The sequence below is a fragment of the Penaeus vannamei genome, chromosome 22, assembly GCF_042767895.1.
Source record: "Penaeus vannamei isolate JL-2024 chromosome 22, ASM4276789v1, whole genome shotgun sequence".
NCBI classification, from domain to species: domain Eukaryota; kingdom Metazoa; phylum Arthropoda; class Malacostraca; order Decapoda; family Penaeidae; genus Penaeus; species Penaeus vannamei.
Window position 1 is genome coordinate 9,085,221 of NC_091570.1, and position 25,000 is coordinate 9,110,220.

Here is a 25,000-nt window from a genome sequence, read left to right on the forward strand (position 1 = left end):
CATACATACATATATATATATATATATATATATATATATATATATATATATATATATATATATATACTTTACAAACAAAATCAAATCGTCAAAGGCCAATCTAATAACCAGTCTATAAGAAATATGTCAACCTTACACACACTAGATTTCCACAACACCCAAACACAAAACAACAAACGTATTCATAAGCATGTAAAGGGGAATCAATGTAAACAAGTAGAATTCCGTTCATAGAGAGAAGATCTTATAAAAAAAAATGTACAACAAAATATCCAGCAAATAAGATCCCTATACCGGCGTGACGTCACTCTGCAACAAACACACGAACGCACTCTTGATGAATCTGGTGGGAAGGCCGTCGGTTCATTCACAATACACAGATATTTACACACGAGGATGAAGAGAACGTAATAATAATAATAATAATGATACTATACACACGTCAACTGCTGAGAAGGGCGCTCAGTCAACACAAATATACAAAGACAACAGCATATGTTCTTATACTTAATCGAGACAAACAAATCCGTTATCACAAAAATGTCTGTTCACAAAGAAAAGTAAAATAAAGGATACAAATAATAATAATAATAGTCCAAATAATTATATCAATAATACCTGCAGTACAGCAAGATAATCATGTGCTGTATTGCAAGTGTATTTAAAGTTTTGTGCAAGGCAAGACTAGAGAACATACATAGGGAGAAACACGAGAAAATACACTAAAATATATACACAATTTGACTGGAGGATGCACCGTCCACTAACAAAAGACCTTACGTACATACGAAAAAAAAATATTAACAACAAGAAGCACTAATTATAATAATAATAAAATGTTTTTTTTTCTTCTCATCTTTCATTATCAAAAGTAATGCTTCTTACACATCATAGATAAAAGTCACAGTAGAAAAATAACCGTGTATATTCGGTCTACAATTCGCAAACTATATCCGCGATGCGTATCCACTTTGGCAGTTTTCAGCGTCACACGAGAGAAGGACACGAACACGTCAGAAAAAAATAAGTTTCTATACTCTATAAAATAGGTCACTTGGAGGTATGGTCGCCTGGACACCCCTTCGCCTAAGAGCCAAGGGGGTAACTAACACTAAAACCCTAATTAATGCATAGCTAATACATGAACAAAGACATAAAAGAGAAAGAAGGAAAAAAGTAGTAGCACAAAAAAAAAAAAAAAAAAATCGAAAATCGTATATAATTCCCTTTTCTCTCGACCTCGAAATAAACGTATACGAGAAGAAGGAGAGAGGGAGAGAGAAGGGAAAGGAAGAGGAGAAGAATAGCTAACCACGCTCTTTCAGTTTTCCACGCTTTTTTTTCCCCTGAACCTTCAGAAAAAAAAATCTACTATACAAACGCCACCACAGACACATAACTTATATTCTCCATCTTTGATTATAACCTAAAAAAGAGATTTTTCTTCTCAACCTTTTAATCTAACTATTATAGAAAGCGTAAACGTTTCGGAAGAAAGGAGAGAAAAGAGGTACAGGGAAGAGGGAGGGGGAGGAGGGAGGTGGGGGGGGGATGGGGGTTATGAAGAGAGGGGATGGAGGGAGGGGAGGGAAGGGGGAGGGGCACAGGGGCATGGACAATGGTGGGAGGTTAGGGTAGATTTCCTCAACATCTGCCCTGTCCGATGAGACACTTCCTGGGGCCTTCCTCAGCTGTCCTGCCCTTCTGCCTGAGCCTAGCGCTGGGGCAGGGGGGGAGGGGGAGGGAGGGAGGGAGGATGGGGCTGGTGCGGGGGGAAGGGTGGGGGGGGGGAGGACCAAAGCAGCGGGACAATAATCTAAAGGGAAGAAAAATACGAAGAGGGAGTGATTGATCGACGAGGAACGACAGAGAGAGAGAGAGAGAGCGAGAGAGAGAGAGAGAGATAAGGAGACAGAGAGAGGAAGCGACAAAGGACGGCCCTCGGAGACAGGCGCGGCGGAAAGGGGAGGGAAAGCTCCGGTATGCAGATGAAGCTGAAACGAGCATTCCTCCGCAGGAATTTCCCAAACAAGCTTTGACCTGGCCGCGACCTCTGACCTCGGCTCCGACCCCCACCCTCGCCGAGCTTATCGCCGACGGTAATACGAACTGCAGGAGGTCACCGCGGTAATCCCGAGTCACCTGGAGCTTATCTCGGCTTATCTCACGCCCATCATCGTGTTGTTACCGACCACGAGGAAAGAGAGAGAGAGAGAGAGAGAGAGAGTCAATTATTATTCACAGCTCTTCCATCATTCGGTCATGGCGGGAGAGAGAAAAGGGGGGAGGGGAGGTTTCCTGTTAGTCTACATGTTATTTATTCTTTTCTTCACTCTCCGATGAACAAATGAACAAGGTTTATAACTTTGAAACTTCTGCCTTCACCCTGATCGGTCATACCTTCAAACCAGATGATACGATGCAATTTGATCGGCATCATAATCGTCGCTGTTATCGTTATCAAAATCAGTATCAAGTTATAGTCCGCCTCCTGTATTACCCGTCTCTCTCGCTCTCTCTCTCTCTCTCTCTCTCTCTCTCTCTCTCTCTCTCTCTCGCTCTCGCTCTCTCTCTCTCTGTTTCGTTATAGTTGCACCAATTGAACTTCCTGTCCGGTATTTTAGGGTCAATTTGGCGGAAGAGGGCAGCAAGGTCGCCTGTTATCTGGCTCGCAGTTCCGTTTCGATACTTCAACAAAGTCCGGATATTGAGGGAGAGAGGGAGAAAGGGAGAGAGGGAGAGGGAGGGGAGGAGAGAGAGAGGGGGGGAGGGAGTAGAGGGAGGGAGGGAGGGAGTAGAGAGAGAAAGAGAGAGAGAAATAAACAGATAGATCAAATAAGAGAGACAGACATACAGATAGATCAAATAAGAGAGACAGACATACAGATAGATCAAATAAGAGAGACAGACATACAGATAGACACACAGAGAGTAAGCATCTTATAACACACCTCCAAACAAGAATCCCCTCCCCACAAAAAGAAAAAAATAATAACAAAAACAAATAGACGAAAATAACACACCAAAAAAAAAAAAAAAAAAAAAAAAAAAAAAAAAAAAAAAAGAGCCCCATCTATTGACAATACATGGAAGTCGACAGGAGGTTGCCGAGCGAGCATCCAGCGTGAACATCCGTGACATTATTAACAATCACAACAATCACAACAGCAGCAGCAACAACAACAAGAGCCACGGACGGATCCTGTTGTTGGTAGATGCGAGTCGTGCCGGAAGGGCGACCCCGCTCGGCGCCACGCACGAGGTCGTCCGTGGATGGGTAGGGGGGTGGGGGAGGAGTAGGAGGAGGAGGAGGTGGTGGAGGAGGAGATGGAGGTGGAGGAAGAGATGAAGGAGGAGGAAGAAATGGAGGAGGAGGAGGAGGAGGAGGAAGAGGTAGATGAGGATAAGACGGAGACTGAGGAAGAGGGAAGGGGGGAGGAGAAGGAAGATAGGTTGGAGGGGGCGATAGCAGCGTCGGAGGAACCGGTGGCGGCGCCGTCGGTACTCTGACTGCGCAGGGGTGTCGCCGCCGCCGCCGCCTCCACGTCCTCTGCCGCTATCGCTATTATCTGCGCTGTGTCCTGTTGATGATGCTTGTTGCGGGGGGGAGAGGGAGGCGGGGAGGGAGACGGGGTGGGAGAGGGGAGAGGGAGACGGGGTGGGAGAGGGGAGAGGGAGACGGGGTGGGAGAGGGGAGAGAGAGGCGGTGGATGTGAGAGGAAGAGGGAAGAGGGGAGAGGGGAGAGAGAAGAGGGAGGCGGTGGGGGAGGAGGAGGAGGAGGGGGGGAGGGCGCCACGGAAAGAGGAACTTCGGTGTCAGATTCTTAGGCGTTCGGGAGGCTATAATTAGACGGGGGGGGGGGGGCACTTCGAGGCAAAGAAATGCATCATCGGATACACAAATTACGCGTCAAACCATCGCTAAACATACACGCGTAATCCGACACCCTACACATACCCCGAATACCCAGCATATACCAAAAAAAAAAAAAAAAAAAAACTAACAAGGCACTGCATGAGACTTCCCCAAAGACACTAAATCATCTCCTGGTAAATGTTAACAATACTAAGCGGCCGACACAATAGACACGGAGGCGGCGGTTCTGGGGAGAGTGCGACGTAAGGGAAGGGTGAGGATGAGAAGCGGTCAGCTGTTATCCCGACAGATCAGCTGTTTCCGGTGAAGTCAGGGCAGCTGTCCCGCACGTGGTCAAAGCAGTGGCAACGACGGTGTTTGCGGTGGGGGTGTGTGGGGGGGGATAGGGTGGGGGAGGGGTGGGAAGTGTCGTCCGGGTATCGTCGCTCAGGTCCCCAGCCCTTATCACCTCCCCCCCCCTCCTCGCCCCTAACTTACCTGCCCGGGTTCCTTACCTGGGCGAGGAAAACGGACAATGCGGGCGGGGCGGGGAGGGGGGACTCAAGCATCTTTAGGCGAGAGAGTCCACGGATGCTGGCGGGAGACGCGAGACTTGGGGCCAGATCTCCTCGGATCTCGCTCGGGATGCTTCTCTCTTCTGGGGATTCGCTCTGCTATGTCGCCATATTTCCGTACGCTTAATGGCCGACGTGGAACCGACGCTAAATGCGGCACCAGAGCAGCAGGAAATACTCAAAGAGCAAAAACGCACCAAGAGTTGTCCCTTCGGTGCATGGCTTCTGTTGTTGTTGTCGTCCTTCTTGTTTGTTGTTGGTTATTGCGTCGGTGTTGGTGCTGTTGGGCCGGTTATCAGCGTGGGCGGAAGTGACAGTTGACCGCTGAGGGCGTGTCTTCCCCTGGGCGGCATTGATTCTGTATCGGCGAGCTTGCCAGGATGTCCGTCCGCTGCCTGGGCCCTCCCCTGCCCCCCTCTCCCCGCGGGGCAGCTGGAGGGGGAGGGGGAGGGGGGCGGTGGCAGCAGCAGTAGTCGTAGTACACGTCGCGGAGGGGAGGACGAGGGGAGAGCCGAGGAGGGCTAGTCACGTGTTGACAGACTAACGCAGGGGCGGTGTTGGCTTTCCGGGCGGCCGAGGGGAGGCAGAGGGGCGGATATGAGGCGGGTGTCGTCTTGCAGGCGGAGGAAGGGGGAGTGTCTAGGCCAAGGTTCGTTGGCGACCGGACGGGCGAGGTCACGTCAGGTGGAGCTGAAGGGGGCGGCGCTTGCTTGCTTTGAAATGCGTCCGGAGGCAGAGGAGAGGGAGTCCGGACACCTCAATTCACGACTGCTCGACTGCTGACAACTGTTATTTCTTTTCACAGCGATACTGAGTCACGCAGTCTGAGCGTCTGCACGGCTGTCGACAGAGCACCGAGAGTCCCCTCGAGAGGCAGGCCGAGGGGACGCGGCGCGAGGCGAGGGTCCGCGCGAGGGGATGTTTGGTGGACGGAAATGCGTGGGCTCCCCTCGGCGCGCCGGCGGGACCAGGAAGTGCCTGTACCGGTTTCCTGTTTGGTGGTCGATGCGGGGGGCCGTGGCGGGGGGAGGGGATCGTCGTCGAGGGGGGAGGGGGCGAGGTAATGAAAACTCCCTTTCTCCTCCCCTTCGCCCGGCCCTGCCTACCCTACATGTCCGACTGACCACGCCGTTTGCCGAGAGGAAACTCCGTCGCGCTCCTTTGTCGGCGAGTATCCAAAGGGGTTAAGTGTAGCGGTCGGGCCTCCGGCGCCTCGCTTCGCACCTGGGACAAAGGGCGTAAGGGGCGCACAAAGGCGTGACGCAAAGCTGTCCGCCCCGGGTTCCTCCAAGAGACGAGAGGCAGGGAAGGGCGTTGACGGCAGGAAGGTGGCGAGGAACTGGGGCTGAGGGCAGGGCTTCTCGAAAAAAAGGGCGTAGGAACACAGCGGCCCCGAGCGCGGTGATCCTCCTGCAGGACGCGAGGGATGCGCACGGCCGAGGCGCTCTAGCAACTATCTTTGGCGTAACAACACGACGAGGCGGGGCCAAGGCGCCCTTCTGCGCGCCACGTCGCCCCCGCCCTGAACATGTCCAATTTAAAACTTGTGCGGCCGCGTGTCCATCCCGCAGACTCGGATCTCTCGGGCGCCGGGTCGCTCCGGGCGCAGGACGGACGGGCCCTTCTAAGGCTCGGTCCAGACGCCTCCGAGGACACTCAGGCGTACATGGCGTTGCAGAGCCGCAGCTGGAAGTCCTTATAGAGCAGCTTGCCGCCGAGAGGCACTCGCTGGACGAACATGTCAAGGGTCATGAGGCACAGAGCCTTGCCGTTCATGAGGAAGCGCTCGGGGAAGACGCGGGGCAGCTGGTGCGCCTCGGACACGTGGTGGAGCCATCTGTGCACGTCGTCGCGGCTCCAGGTCCGGGGATCTGCAAGAGGAACACGGCGGGTTAGTCTCGAGGGCTCGTCGGCGATCGACACTCGCCACGCGGGTCGATAGCACCAGCATTAATATTAAAAAGAAAATCCATATTAACATTGTCTGCAAATCCACACATGTGCGCACCCACACAAACGCGCAGACATACGCACGCATACAAAGCTCATATGCAAAGCAGTGAATGCACTGGAGTACAACCGAACCAGACCTTTCAAAAGTCAATTGTACCATTGTACCTAACACGATAGTGATACTATAATTCACACCTGTAAGTATGCCAAGAGCGATAAGTGTCAGCCACAGCGCACAATGCGCCATTTAAACAATTGGTTTGTTTTAGATAATATCGTCTTTTCTCCGAAATAAATACATATAGATATGCAAGTAAATAAATACATAGATATATCAAATGTATACAATAGGTACATCAAATAAATAAATAAGTAAATATATATCAAATAAATAGATAAATATACAAAGAAACATGAAAAATTAAGATCGCAAGCTAAGAAATCCACACCACAGGTAAATTCCACACGAAGGCCAACGCACGTGACTATTAATTATGTTGAAACGAGGCAACACACTGGACGCGGCACGGAGAGCTTCAAACGGCAGAAATTATGTCGCTATCCATACGTGGCGCCGACAGTCACGGCTCCGCACGCAAAACGAGACCCATTTAATCGCCGGGAATCCCAATCAAGCTTTCCTGGACGAGATTTATGGCCGGGAAATTATTTAGAAGCAGCGAGGCGTCGGCGTTCGTCTGCGCCCGAGGAGGGATCGCCGCGTGCTTAAATGCGGGTTGTGTAAACGAGAAACTGGAGCGTTTATTTTTGTTGTATATGCAACTCCCGCGAAAGTTTGTTTCCATTTCGATTCAATTTACTTCAGATCTATTGTTCTAGGTTTATATCTTGTTTTGTTTTCGTTTTATATTGGTCGTGAAAATGTCTCACTTTTTTATGTTCAGGAGACATAAGAGTCGGAGACACTTTCGTCATTCCAATTTCCGCTATTGTCGGGTTACGAAAGAGAGAATAGCTTGCCGCGTCCCCCAGAATAATATTTTGTGACCATGAGGAAACCACAAGCAGATATGAGATTCTGTGGATAATGTTGAAAAAGACAGAAACACGGGGCCATTCCCCGGCGTTGAAAACAAAACTTGCAACTTTACATCACCCTGAATGCAATCCTTCCCTTTCCCTCTCTGCATTTTCTGTGCAATTTCGAGATACATTGTTTTGTTGCAACCGATACGTTCCTACATAAAAAAGTCAAACAAGAAGAGAAAGGCACGAAGGATATACATTGTTCATAACAATGCGTGTCTGTGCATTTATGTGTTTGTGTGCGTGTACATGTATGCGTATTATGTATCTTTAATGACTGATGTGTATTGTTCAAGAGTATGTGAATGACTGTAGGTAATGCGTACATATATGTGCATGCGTATGTATTCATATATGGTTTAGAGGTGAATTATTCCAACTGTAGATACAAAATATAAAATATTACAACGAAAAGTCGTGAAAGGCGCCGCAGTGTGGTGTCTGGGGGGAGGGGGGGTGTCTGGGCCGCGGAAGGTGTGATCTCGGCCTCGGGGAGGGGGGGGGGTGCGTTAAAAAGGGGGAAAGGGGGGAGGGAAGGAGGGAGGGAGGGAGGGGTCAGGAAACAGGAAAAAGGGGGGCAAGGAACACGACGCCGCGCCTTTGGGGTCTGTGTTCGGCGATCATTGTAATTTCTTGTTAAAATCAAAGTAAAAAAAAAAGGAAAGAAAATGTACGAGCGGGCACCAACGAGGAGTCAGGTATCTTCCCCCCCTTCGAGGAGGAAATCGCGGGGGGAAATGGACCTTATAAGCACACACGCGGAAGGTCGAGATTCGCTTGCCACGGCCTCCGAGCGCTGGTGACCACAGAGGGCCAAAGTGCCATGGGAAGGAGGGGGAGGGGAGGAGGGGGGGAGGGAGGGGGAAATGGGGGGAGGGAAGGGGGGAGGGCGTAAGGGTGAAGGTGGAAGTAATGGAGGGTGAAAACAATCATTCCAGTGTTGCTAGAGGGTGGGAATGAAGGAAGAGAGGGGGGAGGGGGGGGGTGAAGGGGGGAAGGTTTGATGTGGTGGGAGGGGAGGGGGGGGGGATGGGGCGATGAGAAGGACGGTTGTAGACCACTGTGACGGGTTGTGCGTTGCAGGTTGTGACGATTGTGGTCACAACTCTAGCAACACCGATTTGTAACACAACCTCGGGTAAAATCCGTACAGATTTTGAACATTAACTTAGCGTAGGTAGAAAGTCATAAAAATGTGTTGTTGGATGAATAAATTATAAGTTTTCATTTCTATCACCTACATGTTGTAGAGAAACGGATGTTGTGAAGGTTGTAGGTGGCTAATTGCGGCTATGCTAATCGATGTTGTGGCGTGGTGAATGTTGTGTGTTGTTATAATGACGTTTGTAAAATGGCAGAGAAATGGTGTAACATTTTTGAAAATTTAATTGACGTCTGAAGGATACGTAGACGGTGGGAAAGAATTATGAAATAGTTGCGTGAAGGTGAAAGAAAAAGAAAAAAATATAGTAAAAAAGAAAATTAGGAGACGAAGACATAATGACTAACGGATAAGAGAGAGGTAGCAATAAAAGACAATGCAAGTGTGTGGGAAAATTAAGGAGAGAACGAAGGGGAGGGAAAGAGGGAGAGAAGGAGAGAGGAAGAAGTAGGGAAGGAAAAATAGTGTACGGGAGGGTAGGAGGAGGGGTGGAAGGGAGGAAAGGGGGGTATGTATGGGAAAGAAGGTGAAGGGGGGGGGGGAGGGGGTGAAGGGGTGAGAATTGACCATTGCAAAGTGGAAAACTCACGAAAAATCTGCCAAGGAAACGGTACACTCGAACAGCTGCCTGACGTTCACCCACGCACCCGGCCGGGCCACCAACTTTCCCCCACGCTCGCTACTGTACGTCTTCCCCCCTCCCCCTCCCCCTCCCCACCTCCCCCTTCCCATGGTCCTAGTTCCCCCTTTCCCTCTGGCCCCTCCCCACCCCTTCCCCCTCCCATGGTCCTACCCCCCTTTCCCTCTGGCCCCTCCCCCCTTCCCCCTCCCCATGGTCCTACCCCCCCTTTCCCTCTGGCCTCTCCCCCTCACCCCTTCCCCTCCCATGGTCTTAGTCCCCCCCTTCCCCCTTCCCCCTGGTCCTAGAGTCCCCCCTTCCCCCTTGGTCACGGAGTTCCCCCTCCCCCTGGTCATGGACTCTCCCCACCTCCCCCTCCTCGACCTGGACTTTACGGACTATACTTAAGCATGTTCTTATATCCACGGCATTGAAGGGGAGAGGGAGGGGGAGGGGAGAGAGCGAGGGGGGGAGGGGAGAGGTCGCCCCGGATGTCCGTAATGGTGGGAGGCAGGCTGTCACGTGCGGACATTTCGGGCAGTTGCGGACACCCCGGACGTTCTTCGGACACTCATGCAGCACCGGACACGCCGCCGCCGCCGCCGCCGTTCCGCGCTCCGTTCCGTGAAGGCTGATGAATGGAAGAAATTCGCCGAGAACGAGAGGCGACACGAAGCGCGAGCGGCCTATATTCGGCTCGGCGGCGCCAGGGTTCCGTGTCGCTGGGCCGAGGGTGTGTGTGTGTGTGTGTGTGTGTGTGTGTGTGTGTGTGTGTGTGTGTGTATGTGTGTGTATGTGTGTGTGTGTGTATGTATGTATGTGTGTGTGTGTGTGTGTGTGTGTGTGTGTGTGTGTGTGTGTGTGTGTGTGTGTGTGTGTGTGTGTGTGTGTGTGTGTGTGTGTGTGCGTGCGTGTGTGTGCTTTGTTTCGTTGTGTGTGTGTTGTGTTACGTTGTATGTATGTGTGCGTGTGTATCTGTTTATATCTCCATTTTAAGTGAGTGTATGTATGTCTGACTACGCCTGTTTCCACCCGTGTATCCATGGAACCGCTTACATACATACATCCCCACAACACAAAATACGAACACGAAGACCGCCCAACGATTAAAAAAACTACAGCCCGACCTTCAGCCAACGAGTAGAAATCTGGTCCTTCCTCCCGAGCAGAGAATGCAGAAAAATGCAAGGAAGACCGCACTGTTTCCACAAAACCTCGCGTATAATTACCGTCTAATTAATTCTTGGGTCACGTAACAGTGCAAGGCGACCATGTGGGTACCTGGTGTGTTTGTGTGTACGTGCATACGTACATACGTGTGTACAGAGAAAAGGGTAAAGCGGGAGAGATCAAAGGAGGAAGAGAGAGAGAGAGAGAGAGAATGAGAAAAAAGAGGGAATGAGGGAAAGAAAGGGAGAATAAGATTGCGTAAAGAAAGAATGAAAGAGAGATAGACGTAAAGACTGATATATAAATAGTCAGAGAGAGAGATAGACTGATAAATAGATAGATAAATAAATAGAGAGATATACAGATATTTAGGTAGATAGACATAGATAGAGAACATAGTAAAATATGGGAACTAACAAGAAAGAGAGAAAGAGAAGATAGGTAGAACCAAATCAAAACAGAGATGAAAATGAAAACAAGGGGAGATAAATGAAAGAATAAATAAATAAACAAACAACTACACACACACACACACACACACACACACACACACACACACACACACACACACACACACACACACACACACACACGCACACACACACATACACACACACACACACACACACACACACACACATATATATATATATATATATATATATATATATATATATATATATATATATATATATATATATATATATGGGTACAGACGAGGAAAGGAAAGAAAATGAGAGACAGAAGGAGAGGGTGAGAGAGCGAATGGGGGAGAATAAGGACACAGAAGAGGAAGAGGAAAAGAGAGGAAGAGAGAGAGAGGGGAATCGAGATCGGAAGAAAGAGAGAAAGAACAAGAGAGTCCAGTAGAGAGAGAGAGAGAGATAGAGAGAGAGAGAGAGAGAGAGAGAGAGAGAGAGAGAGAGAGAGAGAGAGAGAGAGAGAGAGAGAGAGAGAGAGAGAGAGAGAGAGAGAGAGAGAGGAGAGAGAGAGAGAGAGGAAAATCGAGATCGGAAGAGAGAGAGAAAGAACAAGAGAGGCCAGAAGAGAAGGAGAGAGAGTGAGAGGCCAGAAGAGAAAGAGAGAGAGAGCGAGAGCGAGAGCGAGAGCGAGAGAGAGAGAGAGAGAGAGAGAGAGAGAGAGAGAGAGAGAGAGAGAGAGAGAGAGAGAGAGAGAGAGAGAGAGAGAGAGAGAGAGAGAGAGGAATCGAGATCGGAAGAGAGAGAAAGAACAAGAGAGGCCAGAGGAGAAAGAGAAAGAGGGAGAGCGAGAGAGGGCCGGAAGGGGTGGTTGGCAGTGGCTGTGTCAGGGAAGGCCCGCTGGGAAAGGGGAAGGAGTCGACAAAGAAAGAGGAAATGGTGTTTCCTTCTTGAGACGTTTCACGCGTCTTCCTGCGACCCCCCCCCTCCCCCTCCCCCTCCCTTCCCCCCACCCTTTCCCCTCTTCCTTTCCCCCCTCCCCATTCCCTCCTTTGCCCCCCCCCTGCTTCCTAACTCTCTTCCATCCAACCTCCTCACCTCCCCCCCTCCCCTCCTTCCTTCCTCCTTCGCCCCTCTCTCTTTCTCCGCCTTCTGCTTCTACCCTTCTTCCTGTTCCTTATTACACTCTTCCTGTTCTGTTCTTCGCATTGTGTACACCCATCGCCCCTCCTCCTCTCCCCCCTCCCCCCACCCCCTCCCTTCTCGCCTGTCTTTTGCAACACGTGTTAACTCCTTCTTTTTCTCCTTCGTTCTCTTTCCCGCGTCTCCTCCCCCTTCCTTCCTCCTTCCCTTCCTCATTCCCCTAATTTCTTCCTCGTTCCTCGCCTCTCCCTCTCTTCCTCTTCCTCCTCCTCGTCATTTCCGATCGCCCTCTCTCCTCTTCATTCTTTCCTTCCTTCCTTTCTCCCTTTCCTTCTTTTCTTCCCCTTTCTCCTTCTTCCTCTCCCTCCTCTTCTTCTCCGTCTTTCATGTCTTCTCTTCCTCCTCCTCTCTTCCCCTTTTCTCTTCCTCCTCCTTCCTCCTCCCAAGATGCTCATTTCGCTGGCCCGGATTCCGAAAATTTCCCCCCCTCCTTCCTCCTCCTCCTCCTCCTACCGCCTCCCCCCCACGTTCGAAATTTGCATACACGCACATCCCGTTGCAAGCACCCGGCGAGGGCGAGGCGACGACTTAACTAGGCAAATTAAAGGAAATATAGACACGAGTGAGAATAATTGACGTCTCGCGGTTGGTGTTCCTGCGTGTTGTTCGTCGCTGACTTGGCGCGCGCGGGTTTTTTTTTTTTTTTTTTTTTTTGGCTGGGTTCGTCTCTGTGACATCACCTGGGGTCGAGGGAGGGGACTATTGTGCGTTCGGGAATACCTGCGAGAAATGGCGAGAAATCGCGAGAGTTTCCCCGCGAGAATCGAAGAGAAACGGCGAGAAATCGCGAGAGTGGGCCTGCGAGAATCGAAGGAAAACGGCGAGAAATCCTGAGTGGGCCTGCGAGAATCGACGAGAAACGCCGAGAAAGCACGCGCGAGAAATGCCGGGAAATCACGAGAGAGGGCGAGAAATCGCGAGAAGGCACCTGCGAGAAACGACGAGAAATCACGAGAGAACACGTGCACGAGCGCACATGCGAGCGGGCACGTGCGAGCGTCAGGGCGAGGTTTAATCAGTGCACGGTGAGACTTCCTCAGGACTTCACGTGCGGGTGTCAGCTGATGAGGCTTCTATTGCTATTTCCTTTTGTTTTATTCTTTTTCCTTCTCTTTATTCTCTAAGTGTTTCTTTGTCTAGTTATTATGATTTATTGATTCCATTGAAGGTTATTTATTTCGATTTAGCCACATCAACGGAGCAGATTGAAACATTATGATCCTCTCTCTCTCTCTGTCTCTCTCTTTCTTTCTCTCTCTCTTTGTCTCCCTCTCCCTCCCTCCCTTTCTCTCTCTCCCTGACTCTTCTCTTCCTCCTTCTCCCTCTCTTTCTCCTTTATTCCACGCCCTTTCAAACACCCCATTCTTCTCTCTTTCTCCTGCCTTTCCCTTTCTTCTTTCTCCCTTCAGCCTCTCACGGTTTCTTTCCCTCCCCCCCTCTCTTCCCTCCTCCCCACCCCCCGCCCTCGAGGATGGGGAGGGTTTTAAAGGTTGAGTCACAGCGAAATAGGCCTATTAAGAAGCCCCCACGTGGGAAACCGTCGCATTTGTTTGTTTTATTTTTTATTGTTAATGTTATTATTTCCGCTGTTATATCTTTTTTTTTGTGTGTGGGAATTGCAAAAAAAAGAAAAAAACATCATCTCTTTTTTTTATTTCGTAACTTTATTTTCTTTCTCTTTTCATTCCACGGAAATCGCTTATTGAGAGAAGTGTGTGACGTCACATTCCCGCCTCGCCAAGACAGTGACGTCATAACCGTCTGGGTTCTAAACAGGATGATGCTTTTCCCTCCCTTATTTATCTCTCTCTCTCTCTCTCTCTCTCTCCCCCTCTCTTTCTCTCTCTCTCTCCCCTCTCTATCGCTCTCTCTTTTTTTCTCTCTTCTCCCCTCTCTCTCGCTCTCTCTCCCTTTTTATCTGTCCTCCCTTCCTCTCTCTCTCCCTCTCTCTCCCCCCCTCTCTCTCTTATCAAAACGTCCCCCTCCCTCCGTTGCTTCTCCCTTCCTGCAAACCCACTTTATCAACTTCTGCTTACACGCTTACTATCGCTTTTTTTCTCTCTCTCTCTCTTATCGCCCCTTTATCACCTATCTCCTGCTTTTGGTGTCCCTCCTTTCGTGTTATCGTCGGATTTCCCGCCCGCCGCTGCTTCCAAGGGGCGCCTGTGCATCCGCCTCGAGTGTGATCTCTGTGACGCACGTGTTGGCTGCTAGAGCGTATCCAGGTTTTGGGGAAAGAGGGGGGTCGGGGGGGGGGGTGTTTGTAGAAGGAGAGCAGTTGGATATTTATTTAAGCTTAGGTATATATGGACGGTCATAAATAGGAACTGTTGCATATGTAGGTACATGTGCAGATACAAATTCATAAGTTCTTGCATACATACATACACATACACACACAAACACACACACACACACAAACACACACACACACACAAACACACACACACACACAAACACACACACACACACAAACTCTTACCTACGTACACACGCACACAAACAGACGCACACATACACACACACACATACACACACACAATCTCTTACGCACACAAAGACGCACACATACACAAACACACACACACACACACACACACACACACACACACACACACACACACACACACATACACGCACAGTCTCTTACGCACACACGCACACAATCTCTTACGCACACACGCACACAAACAGACGCACACACACACACACACACACATACGTGAGCCATAAACTCATATGAACCATGAACCAACACGTCCCCGGCGAGTCATTAAGTATTATTGCTGAGGAAGGGGAAAGGGGAGAAATAAGAGAGGAGAGAAAGAGAGAAAGAGAGAAAGAGACGCAGAATGAGAGAGAGAATAGAGAGAGAGAGAGAGAGAGAGAGAGAGAAAGAGAGAGAGAGAGAGAGAGAGAGAGAAAGAGAGAGAGAAAACAGAAAACAAGAAAGAGACAGAGAGAACGAAAAAGAGATAACAAGAAAAAAAGAGAGAAAAGAAAAGAAAAAGACGAAGAGACAGAGAGAAAGAGGAACACCAAAAACACGAAAAAAACGAAAAAAAAAACAATAGTTCCGGTCGGCGTGGAACATTTCGCCATTTTTCTCACTCCAGAAGCGATTAACATTCCAAGGTGGACACTGGACGCACTGTCACTCCGCCCAGCTGATCGCCCCCTCCCCCTCCCCAGCCCTCCCGCCCCGGCCCCCCACCCCTGTCCAGCTGTCGATCAAACGTCTGTTTCCTTCCCTGTATTGTTAACTATTATCCCAAAACAACCTCGTATTTTCACGCCATTTCAGCGGACACTTCGATATTGATTCTGAAATAAAATGAGGAAAAATAGAGGAGGGAGAAGAAGGACGGATAAATAGAGAGAGAAAGAGGAAGGAGAAAACGGATAAATGAAGAAAGAGGAAGCAGAATAACGGATAAATAGAGAGAGAAAGAGGAAGGAGAAAAAGAACGGATAAATAGAGAGAGAAAGAGGAAGGAGAAGAAGAACGGATAAATAGAGAGAGAGAAAGAGGAAGGAGAAGAAGAACGGATAAATAGAGAGAGAAAGAGGAAGGAGAAGAAGAACGGATAAATAGAGAGAGAAAGAGGAAGGAGAAGAAGAACGGATAAATAGAGAGAGAAAGAGGAAGGAGAAGAACGGATAAATAGAGAGAGAACGAGGAAGGAGAGGAAGAACGGATAAAAAGAGAGAGAGAAAGAGTAAGGAGAAGAAGAACGGATAAATAGAGAGAGAGAAAGAGGAAGGAGAAGAAGAATGGATAAACAGAGAGAGAGAAAGAGGAAGGAGAAGAAGAACGGAGAAAGAGAGAGAGAGAAAGAGGAGGGAGAAGAAGAACGGATAAATGGAGAGAGAAAGAGGAAGGAAAAGAAAACAAAAAAGGAGAGGAAAAGAGATAAGAGGAGAGAAAAGAAGGAAAATGATAAATAAAGGGAAATGCCATAAAGAAGAGACAAGAACCCCCATCGAATCACGAAAGACGAAGACAGAAGACAAGAAGAGACGATAAAATAAAATCACGAAATGCAAATTCTGAAATAAAGCAAAGAAGAGAGAAAGAGGAAAGGACAAGAAGAGACGAGAAACCGAAACACAGACATGGAAAACAGACGTTCGCCCCCCCCCCTCCCCGCCCGCCCGTACCAGTCGACGGCCAAGACGAACGGCCGCATTCCCCGGATTCCACCGCATGCGCCTCTACGCGAACGCCAACCTCGGCCCGCCACAACAAACGACTTCGATTCGGCCTTTCCTTATTTCCTTAGACCTACTGCGTGCAACCGTCCTTCTGGTTTTCCTCCTCCCCTTCCCCCTGCCCCGTCCGTCCCTCCCTCCCTCCCCCCCGTCCCTCCCTCTTTCCCTCCCTCCCTCCCCCCTTTTTAAAATGGTTGCCGCGCTAGAGAAAGATTTATAGAAATAATTGTAGAGCGGAAATGCGGTAATAGTGTAATCACCGCCACATCCTTGAGTCGGACGGTCCGGCCGTCCAACAGGAAGTGTCGGGCGGGTTCGGCTGGTCGCCCCCCCCCCCTCCTTCCCCACCGGGCCACGGGGGGAGGGGGAGGGGGAGGGAAAACTCGGTAGCAGTTCGAGTGTCGCGCCGGGAGCTATGAGGAGCGACGAGGATCTATGAGGAGCGACGAGGAGCGACGACGAGCTATGAGGAGCTATGAGGAGCGACGAGGAGCTGGGAGGCCGTGGCGCCCGCAGCCGCCGTGGCCGGGAGCTGATTTCGCGAGTCCTTTGGCGCGCGGCTTTCGAGGGCCTGGGGGCGCCAGAGGGCCTCCGCAGCTGGTGGCGCTCGGTGGCCCCCCCCACGTCTTCCTGTGCCGCCCCGCCCGCAGCGCCGTACCCACGAGTGCCGGGTTGAGGCGGCCGCAAGCGCTGCGGTAACGCCGGTGCCGGGCAAAGCCGCATGCGTCGCCGCGGAGGTGGAAGGTGATGGCGGGAACCGGGCGGCGGCGGCGTACACGTTGCGGTCACGCGGCGGCCTTGGGAGCGCCGCCCGCCCCCCCACCCCCCCTTCTAAGCACCCCAAGGCGAGGGACGCAGGATACTCGACCAGCGCGGCGTCCTTCGCACACTGATTCCCTCGGAGCCGACTCGTCCCCACTCGGCGGCGCGGCGTCCTTGCCCGTCGTGCTCGGCGAGGGAGGACGCCCGACGGCGGACGGGCCTGCAGCGACCACCTCCGCCCGAAGTGACTCACGAGCAAGCGCCCGAGAAGTCGTAGGTGTCATTTCCCGCGCTCGGCCGTCGGCGGCGGCGGGAAGGAAACAGGGCGGCGGCGGCGGGAAGGAAACAGGGCGGCGGCGGCGGCGGCGGCGATGGCCCGGCGCCAGACCTCGGGTTCTCGCGCGGGGGGAGGGTCGGGGTAGGGAAGGGGGGGGGGCAGTGACGTCATCCGGTTCGCCGCATGACCTGATGGCGTCAGCGCATGGCGTCGCAACTTTGGGTTCGGCAGGAAAGCGGCAGCGAAGAGGGGAAAAGGACGTGCCTATTCGGGGCCTCCTCGGAATAACGGTCATGCGCGAGTGAGTGAGCGAGGGGGCGAGCGAGTGAGTGAGCGAGGGGGCGAGCGAGTGAGTGAGCGAGGGGGCGAGCGAGTGGGCAAAACCCGACGGACGGGAAATGATAACAGGGCCCAAGATACGAAGGGACTCGGGATTGATGCAATTGCAGGGCCGAGGCTCGTTTCGCCTCTGACGCGGACGGGAACGACTGCAATAATCTTAACAATAACAACAGTCAACATAAAAGCAACGGTAATGATCATGATTATGATTAAAATGATGACAACGACAATAATAATAATGATAATGACAATAGCAATGATAATAACAAAAGCAGCAAAAATAATAAAAAAATAATAATAATAAAAATAATAATATCAATATAATAGTGATAATAACAACAATAATAACAACAATCAAAGTAATAACAATAACAAAATAATAATAATAACAAAAATTATAACAATAATAACAAAATGATAACAACAATAATGAGAATGATAACAAACCTAACAACAACACAAATTGATAAACAACCGACATGTCCATCATCACAGCCGTAGACAGAGCGACATCGGTAAAAAAGGGAAATGAAGGGGTACTGGAAAGGGGGGGTGAGGGAGCTAAGTACCGGGAAAGGGTGAAGGGTGAAGGAAGAGGGAGGGGGGAGGGAGAAAGAAGGAAGGAGGGTGAAGGGTGAAGGAAGAAGGGAGGGGAGGGAGTAAGAAGGGGGTAGGGGAACGGGAGAATGAGGGGGGAGGGGGAAGGGAAAGGGGATGGGGAGGGAGAAGGAAGGGGGAGGGAGAAGGAGAAGAGAGAAAGAAGGTGAGAAGGGAAAGGAGAAAAGGAAGGAGGGAGAGAAAAGGGAGAAAGAAGGTGGGAAGGGAAAATGAAGAAGGAGGAAAAGGAAGAAAGAAAGAGGGAGGGAGAAGGGAGAAGTGTGCAAGGAAGGGGTCAGAGGGAGCTAAACACCGGGAAAGGGTGAAAGGAAGGGAGAGATCTAGTGTGCAGAATTATAGGGTAAGAGTTGCGCTTATAGTTAATGATGGCAAATCAACAACACTAATTACGGAAGAAGGGGGGGGGGAGAGGGGAAGGAGGTTTTGTGTGTGTGTGTGTGTGTGTGTGTGTGTGTGTGTGTGTGTGTGTGTGTGTGTGTGTGTGCGTGCGACTGCGTATGCGTATGTGTGCGTGCGATTGCGTGTGCGTATGTGTGCGTGCGACTGCGTGTGCGTATGTGTGCGTGCGACTGCGTGTGCGTATATGTACAGATGCAAACACACGAATAAAGGCAAGGACCAAGGAAGAGCAAATTATAATAACGCGAAAGAGAGAATGAGGAAGAGAGAGAAGGGTGGGGTGGGCGTGACAAGGGGGGGGGGGGGGACGGCGACAAGAAGGAAGGGAAAATCGGAAAGAGGAAATGGAGGAAGGCGGAGTCACACGAAGAGGTGGTGGAGGAGGAGGAGGAGGAGGAGAAAGAGAGGGAAGAGGAGGAAGAAGAGGAGTAGGCGGAGGAAGAAGAAGAAAATGAAGAGGAAGAAGAAGAAGAAGAAGAGGTGGTGTTGGTAAAGGAGGAGGAGGAGGAGAAAAAAGAAGAAGAAATAGAGGAAGAGAAAGTGGAAGGGAATAATAAGAAAGAGAAGGAAGAGGAAGAAGACAACGTGAAAGGGGATGGGGAAGAAAACAAGAAAGAAAAGAGGAGGAGGAAGAAGATAAAGAAGAAAAGGAGGAGAAAAGGGAGGAGGAGGAGGAGGAGGAATAATAAGAGGTGGAAAAAGAAGAAGAGGAGGAGGAAGAGAAAAAGGAGGAGGAGGAGGAAGAAAAAGAAGAAGAAGGAGGAGGAGAAGAAGAAGAAGAAAAGGAAGAAAAGGGATGAGGAGGAGGAGGAGGGCGTGGGGGCCTGAGGAGTCAGGGAGGAGGAACGAGCGAACGGAGGCAGGATGGGGAGGCAGCTTTTCCGCCCCGGCTGGCACTCTTTCCCTCCTCCTGCTCTTCCTGCTTCCTCGCCCCGCCCCCTACTCGATATTCGCCGTCCTCTTCCTCTTTCTCTCTCTTCCTTTCTCCTCTATTCCATCTTCTTCGCCTGGCACCCTGTTCGACTTCTTCCTCTTTCTCTCTCTTCCTTTTTCCTCTATTCTATCTTCCTTGCTCCAACCCCTATTCTACGTCTTTTCTTCCTTCTATCTTCCTTTCTTTCCCATTCCCTCTCCTTTATTCTATTTTTACATAGAGAAGGGGAAACGCCATAAAACGAAAAACCTACTTTTTTTTCAACAAAAACCTTATAAGGAAAAAAAAGTAAATAAATAAAAGAACCAAGCGGGTCTTACTCATCGAATAAGATTCCGTCTCATGATCACCTTCTTCATCACTCGAGGAAAAGCAAAGACAACAAAAAATCCTCTCTGCAAACACACGGACAAACACAGCCTTCGTCCCGCCATTAACTCGACCTCCCGGATCCGCGATAATTTGTTATCTTTGCTCAGGTGGGCGGCACGGGCGTGAGAGGGCGATGAGAGGGCGTCGGGGGCAACCGGAACCGCCCACGTGTGATGGAGAGGGAGGAGAGGGAGGGAGAGAGAGAGGAAGAGGAGATAGGAGAGAGAGAGAAAGAGAGAGAGAGACGGAGAGCGGGAGAAGAGGCTGCTGTCTGTCCGCCGCGGGATATAGCCACTTGAAATCCGAAGTACATCTGATTAATTATTTACACACTTGATAAAAGCTTAATGTGGATATTAAGAAATACATCGGAGATCGCGATGATCACCAGAGAACATTTGAAGAGGATGTTTCCTCGCCGAGAGGATATGAAAACGTAATTAATCTAGCTTCCCCTTTACGGCGCTCACTCGTTCACATCCGCGAGGCCCTCCCTTCCTTCAGATACGGCTACCGGAAAAGGGGAGATATATATGGGTGCCGGAACGCAACCCCTCAAGTGTCCGGCGTGAAAGGGAGACGGTGAAGAGGGGAGAGAGGGAGAGGGGGAGACGGGAGAGGAAGAGAAAGGGGACGGAAGAAGGGCGGGTGGAGGAGGAGGAGGAAAAAGGGGTACAGCAAGTCAAGGTGAAATGCTTGAGAAGATTTCACGGGGACGGAATTGTTCGAGATTGTCTGGTTGAAGGTTTCCGTCTAATTTGACTCCGACTCTCTCTTTCTCTTTCTGTCTGTCTCCCTCTCCCTCCCCCCTCTCTCTCTCCTTCCTTCTCCCTCTTTTTCTCCTTCTTCTCTCTCTCTCTCTCTCTCTCTCTCTCTCTCTCTCTCTCTCTCTCTCTCTCTCTCTCTCTCTCTCTCTCTCTATCTCTCTCTCTCCTCTCCCTGCTACATCCTCTCTCTCTCTCCCTCCCTCCCCCTCCCCCTCTCTCTCTCTCTCCCTCCCTCCCCCTCCCTCTCTCTCTTTCTCACGTATTCCTAAATCAAAACGGTATTGTGGGCGGCAAGAAACAGCGGAGTGAAGTGAGGAGTGAACTTCCTCGCCTAGTTGAAAGGAGCTCTGAGTGAAGAGGGGAGCGGAGGGGAGTGGTGGGGAGGGGAGGAGGGGGGAAGGGAGAACTTCTGATCAGCTGTGACGGAAGAGAGGGAGAAAGAAGGTGGGGTGGGGTGGACGGTGAGTGGGGGAAGGAGGTAGGGAGGTAGGGAGGGAGGGAGGGAGGGAGGGAAGGAGGGAGGGTAGGTAGGTAGGAGGAGGGAAGGAGAGAGAGAGAGAGAGAGAGAGAGAGAGAGAGAGAGAGAGAGAGAGAGAGAGAGAGAGAGAGAGAGAGAGAGAGAGAGAGAGAGAGAGAGAGAGAGAGAGAGAGAGAGAGAGAGAGAGAGAGAACAAGAAAGAAAGAAAAAAATGAAAAAGAGAAAGAAAAAAGAAAGAAAGAGAGGGACAAAGAAAGGGAAAGAAAGGGGCTTTGAGAGACAGGAAGAGACACGAGACGGGGTCATCTCTCACCCAACCCTAAGAGGTCACTTCAAACCCTTAGGAATTAATGCAAGACGGAGTTCGTTACGGTTCAATGGGGTTCGAAGGGAAGGAAAAGAAAAGGAAAAAAAGACAAAGAGAAAACATAATAAAAAAGGAAAAGAAAAGAAGACAAAGGAAATATAAAAGAAAAAAGGGAAAATTAAAAAAAATAACAGGACAAGAGAGGAAAAGACGAACGCGGAAATAAAACGCAAGACGCAAAGAAAGACCCCCAAAAAGGAGAATGGAAGAGAGGAAAAAGGAAGTGGCCGATATGCTTGACACCGATTACGTTTCTTACGCTTCGTCTGGCAGGCACCACCCAGCTAGGGGGGGGAGGGGGAGGAGGGGGAGAGGGAGAGGGGGGCAAGCAGGCCTATGTGGGGAAGGAAGAAGTGGGGGAGAAGGGGGAGAGGCAGAGGGGGGCAAGCAGGCCTATTTGGGGAAGGAGGAGGAGGAGGAGGAGGAGGAGGAGGAGGCGAAGGAAGGGGGCAAGCAGGCCTATCTGAGGAAGGAAGAAGAGGGGGAGAGGGGAAGGGGGAAGGGAACTGGGCCTGTCCAGGAAGAGGAGGAAGGAAAGAAGGAGGAGGAAAAGGAAGGGAGGCAACCAGGCTTAGCTAACTACTTTCCTTCCTCTTTTTGTCTTCCTGTCTGACACCCCTTGAGGAGGAGGAAGGAGAGGGGAAGGGAAGGGAAGGTAATAGAGGAAGGAGAGGGGAAGGGAAGAGGGGAGTGGCTCTCACCTCAAAGTGGAAAGAGGGAGAGAGGGGAGGGAAAGGAAGTGGGGAAGAGGAGAAGGGAAGAGAAGAGAAAGGGGGAAATGGATCTCACCTTAAGAAAAGGGGAAAAGAGAGGGGAAAGTAAGGAAAAGTAGAGAAAGAAAAGAAAAAAAAAGAGACAGACAAACAGACAAACAGACATAAACACACACCTAGACACCCCGTCCCCGCCCATATCCTTGTCCCGTTTCCCCGCGATGGCACCCCCCCCTTCCCTCCCTTTCCTCCCTCCCTCCCCCGGGGTAAGGAACCGGGGAGGGAGGGGGCTGCGGTGGAGGGGGGGGAGGGTCACGCCGGGATGACTTGAGGCGGAAATATGTGGCGAAGACGGTGGGGTTCAGCATCCTTGGGGCGGCAGAGGTACTCCAGAAACCCACCGGAGATATGGCCCTCTCACACGTACACAGGCGCACACGAGGCTCGATTATAGACGCACACAGATATATACGATGCTGAAATACCTTCCTGGACACGTACACAGACGTACACAGGCGCACACGAGGCGTCGCACTCGAATATAGACGCACACAAATATATACGATGCTGAAATACCTTCGCTTAGACACGTACACAGACGCACACGAGGCTCGAATGTATACGCACACAAATATATACAATGCTGAAATACCTTCCCTTAGACACGTACACAGACGCACACAAACGCACACGAAACATCGCACTTTACTCGAATGTATACGCACACATATATACAAGTCTGCTGAAATACCCTACGTACACAGACGCACACGAGGCATATACACTTGGCCGTGTGCAAAAATACCGAAACATGTACGTGTTTACAGGGCCGAGGATTTACACAGGATCATGTAAACAGGAAGTAATCGCGTACACACACACACACGCACACAAACTAGGCCAATAAGCACAGGAAATTGAGAATGAAAATTAACACAGACGTAAATAGATTTTAATTGACGCATGAAAATAAAGATCTTTAAAAGAGACAAACAAACAAAATAAGTGAAAAACCGCAAAGAAACAAGCAAAAAAACGAAACCGAAAGAAGAAACAAGAAAAAAAAACAATATGATAAAAAGAAAAACAAAAACAAAGCAAAACAGAGAAGGAAGAGAGATAAAGGAAGGGAAATAGAGAGAAATAGAGACCCCCCCCCAAAAAAAAACGAAAGAAGGAAAAAGAAAAAAACAATATGACAAACAAAACAAAAACAAAGCAAAACTAAGAAGAGAGAGCGATAAAGGAAGGGAATAGAGAGAAGGAGACAACGCCCCTCGCGCAAAAAACAATTAAGAAAGAACAGAAGAACGTGTCATTAGAGAATCCTAATTGAGGATCTATGGACGATGCCTCTGACGAACAGCGATCCGTCCCGCGCTACTGGAGGGGTGGGGTGGGGGTGGAGAGGGGGTGGGAGGGTGGTGGGGTGAGGGGTGAGGGAGGGGCGAGGAGGGGAGTGGGGTGGGGGTGGGGTGGGGGAGGAGTGGGATGGGGCGAGGGGTGGGGAGGGGTGAGGAGGGAGTGGGGGTAGGGGGTTGGGAGGGGGTGAGGAGGGGAGTGGGAGGTGGGAATGGGAGGGGGTGGAGAGGGGTGGGGTGAGGAGGGAGTGGGGTGGGGGTGGGAGGGGGTGGGGGAGAGGAGTGGAGAGGGGTGAGGAGGGAGTGGGGAGGGGTGAGGAGGGAGGGAGTGGAGTAGGGGATGGAGAGGGGTTGGGAAGGGGTGGAGAGAGGGGGTGGGGAGGGGCGAGGAGGGAGGTGGGGAGGGGGCGAGGAGGGAGGGAGTGGGGAGGGGCGAGGGGGTGGGGAGGGTGAAAGAGGGAGTGGAGAAGGGTGAGGAGGGAGTGGGAGAGGGAGGAGTGAGTGGGAGGGTGGTGAGGAGAGGGAGTGGGGAGGGGTGGGGAGGGGATGAAGAGGGGATGGGGTGGGAGAGGGAGTGAGGAGGGAGTGGTGAGGGGGTGAGGGAGAGGGGCGGGCGGCACAGGGCGGAGGGAGGGAGGGAGGTGTTAGCAAAAGAAAGGAGGAAGGGGAAGAAAAAGGATAAGGATGGATTGGGATGGGATAGGAAGAGGAAGGGGGTATGGGGTAGGGAAGGTGAAAGAAGATTGGAATGGCAAAAAATGAAAAACAAAAATATAAAGATATCAAAATAGATGATCTGATAAGAATGAAATAAGATAAAAACAAATTACACTAAAAACATAATGAAAAGTAATAAACAAACAAACAAAAAATACGAAATAATATACACATGAATAAATAAAACATCGCACAAACACACCATGAGAACCAAACTTGCCAAAAAACAGAAAGAAAAAAAATGTGGTATGCAAACGAGACAGAAGGAGAGAAAAAGAAGAAAAAGAAGAACAAAAAACGAGACAGAAGTTAATAATAAAAACAAGAAAAAGAGAAGGAAGAGGAAAACCGAAAGGAAAAGAAGTAGAACAAAAAACGAGACAGAATTTAAGAAAAAAAAAGAAAACAGAAGAAAAGAAAAAGAAGAAGAAAAGAGACAGAATAATAATAATAATAAAAAAACAAGAAAACAGAAGAAAAAGAAAAAGAAGAAGAAAAAAAAAACATCTCAGTGGATCAGGTGCCGACAAGCCCCTCCGCCGAGGACGCAGACCCAACACGTTAATTACAAGTCCACCAGGTACCTCAGTCGACGAGCATGAAGGCTGTCGTGGCTGTCTGTCGTGTCTTTGTTGTCGTGTCCTTGTCGCCGCCGCCTGTCTGTGTTTGTCTTTGAT

At 50.3% G+C, this 25,000-nt stretch overlaps 1 protein-coding gene across 1 annotated transcript in view; it reads right to left on the bottom strand.

Moving 5' to 3' along the window:
• Positions 1 to 3,048: 3,048 nt before the first annotated feature.
• The window catches only part of edl (ETS-domain lacking), a 25,972-nt gene continuing 4,020 nt past the window's right edge, over positions 3,049 to 25,000 (bottom strand). Inside the window, exon 3 of the mRNA XM_027366956.2 lies at positions 3,049 to 6,302. Coding sequence (XP_027222757.1) covers positions 6,088 to 6,302 — 215 coding nt within the window. The 3' untranslated portion in view covers positions 3,049 to 6,087. The remainder of the gene's footprint in view (positions 6,303 to 25,000) is intronic.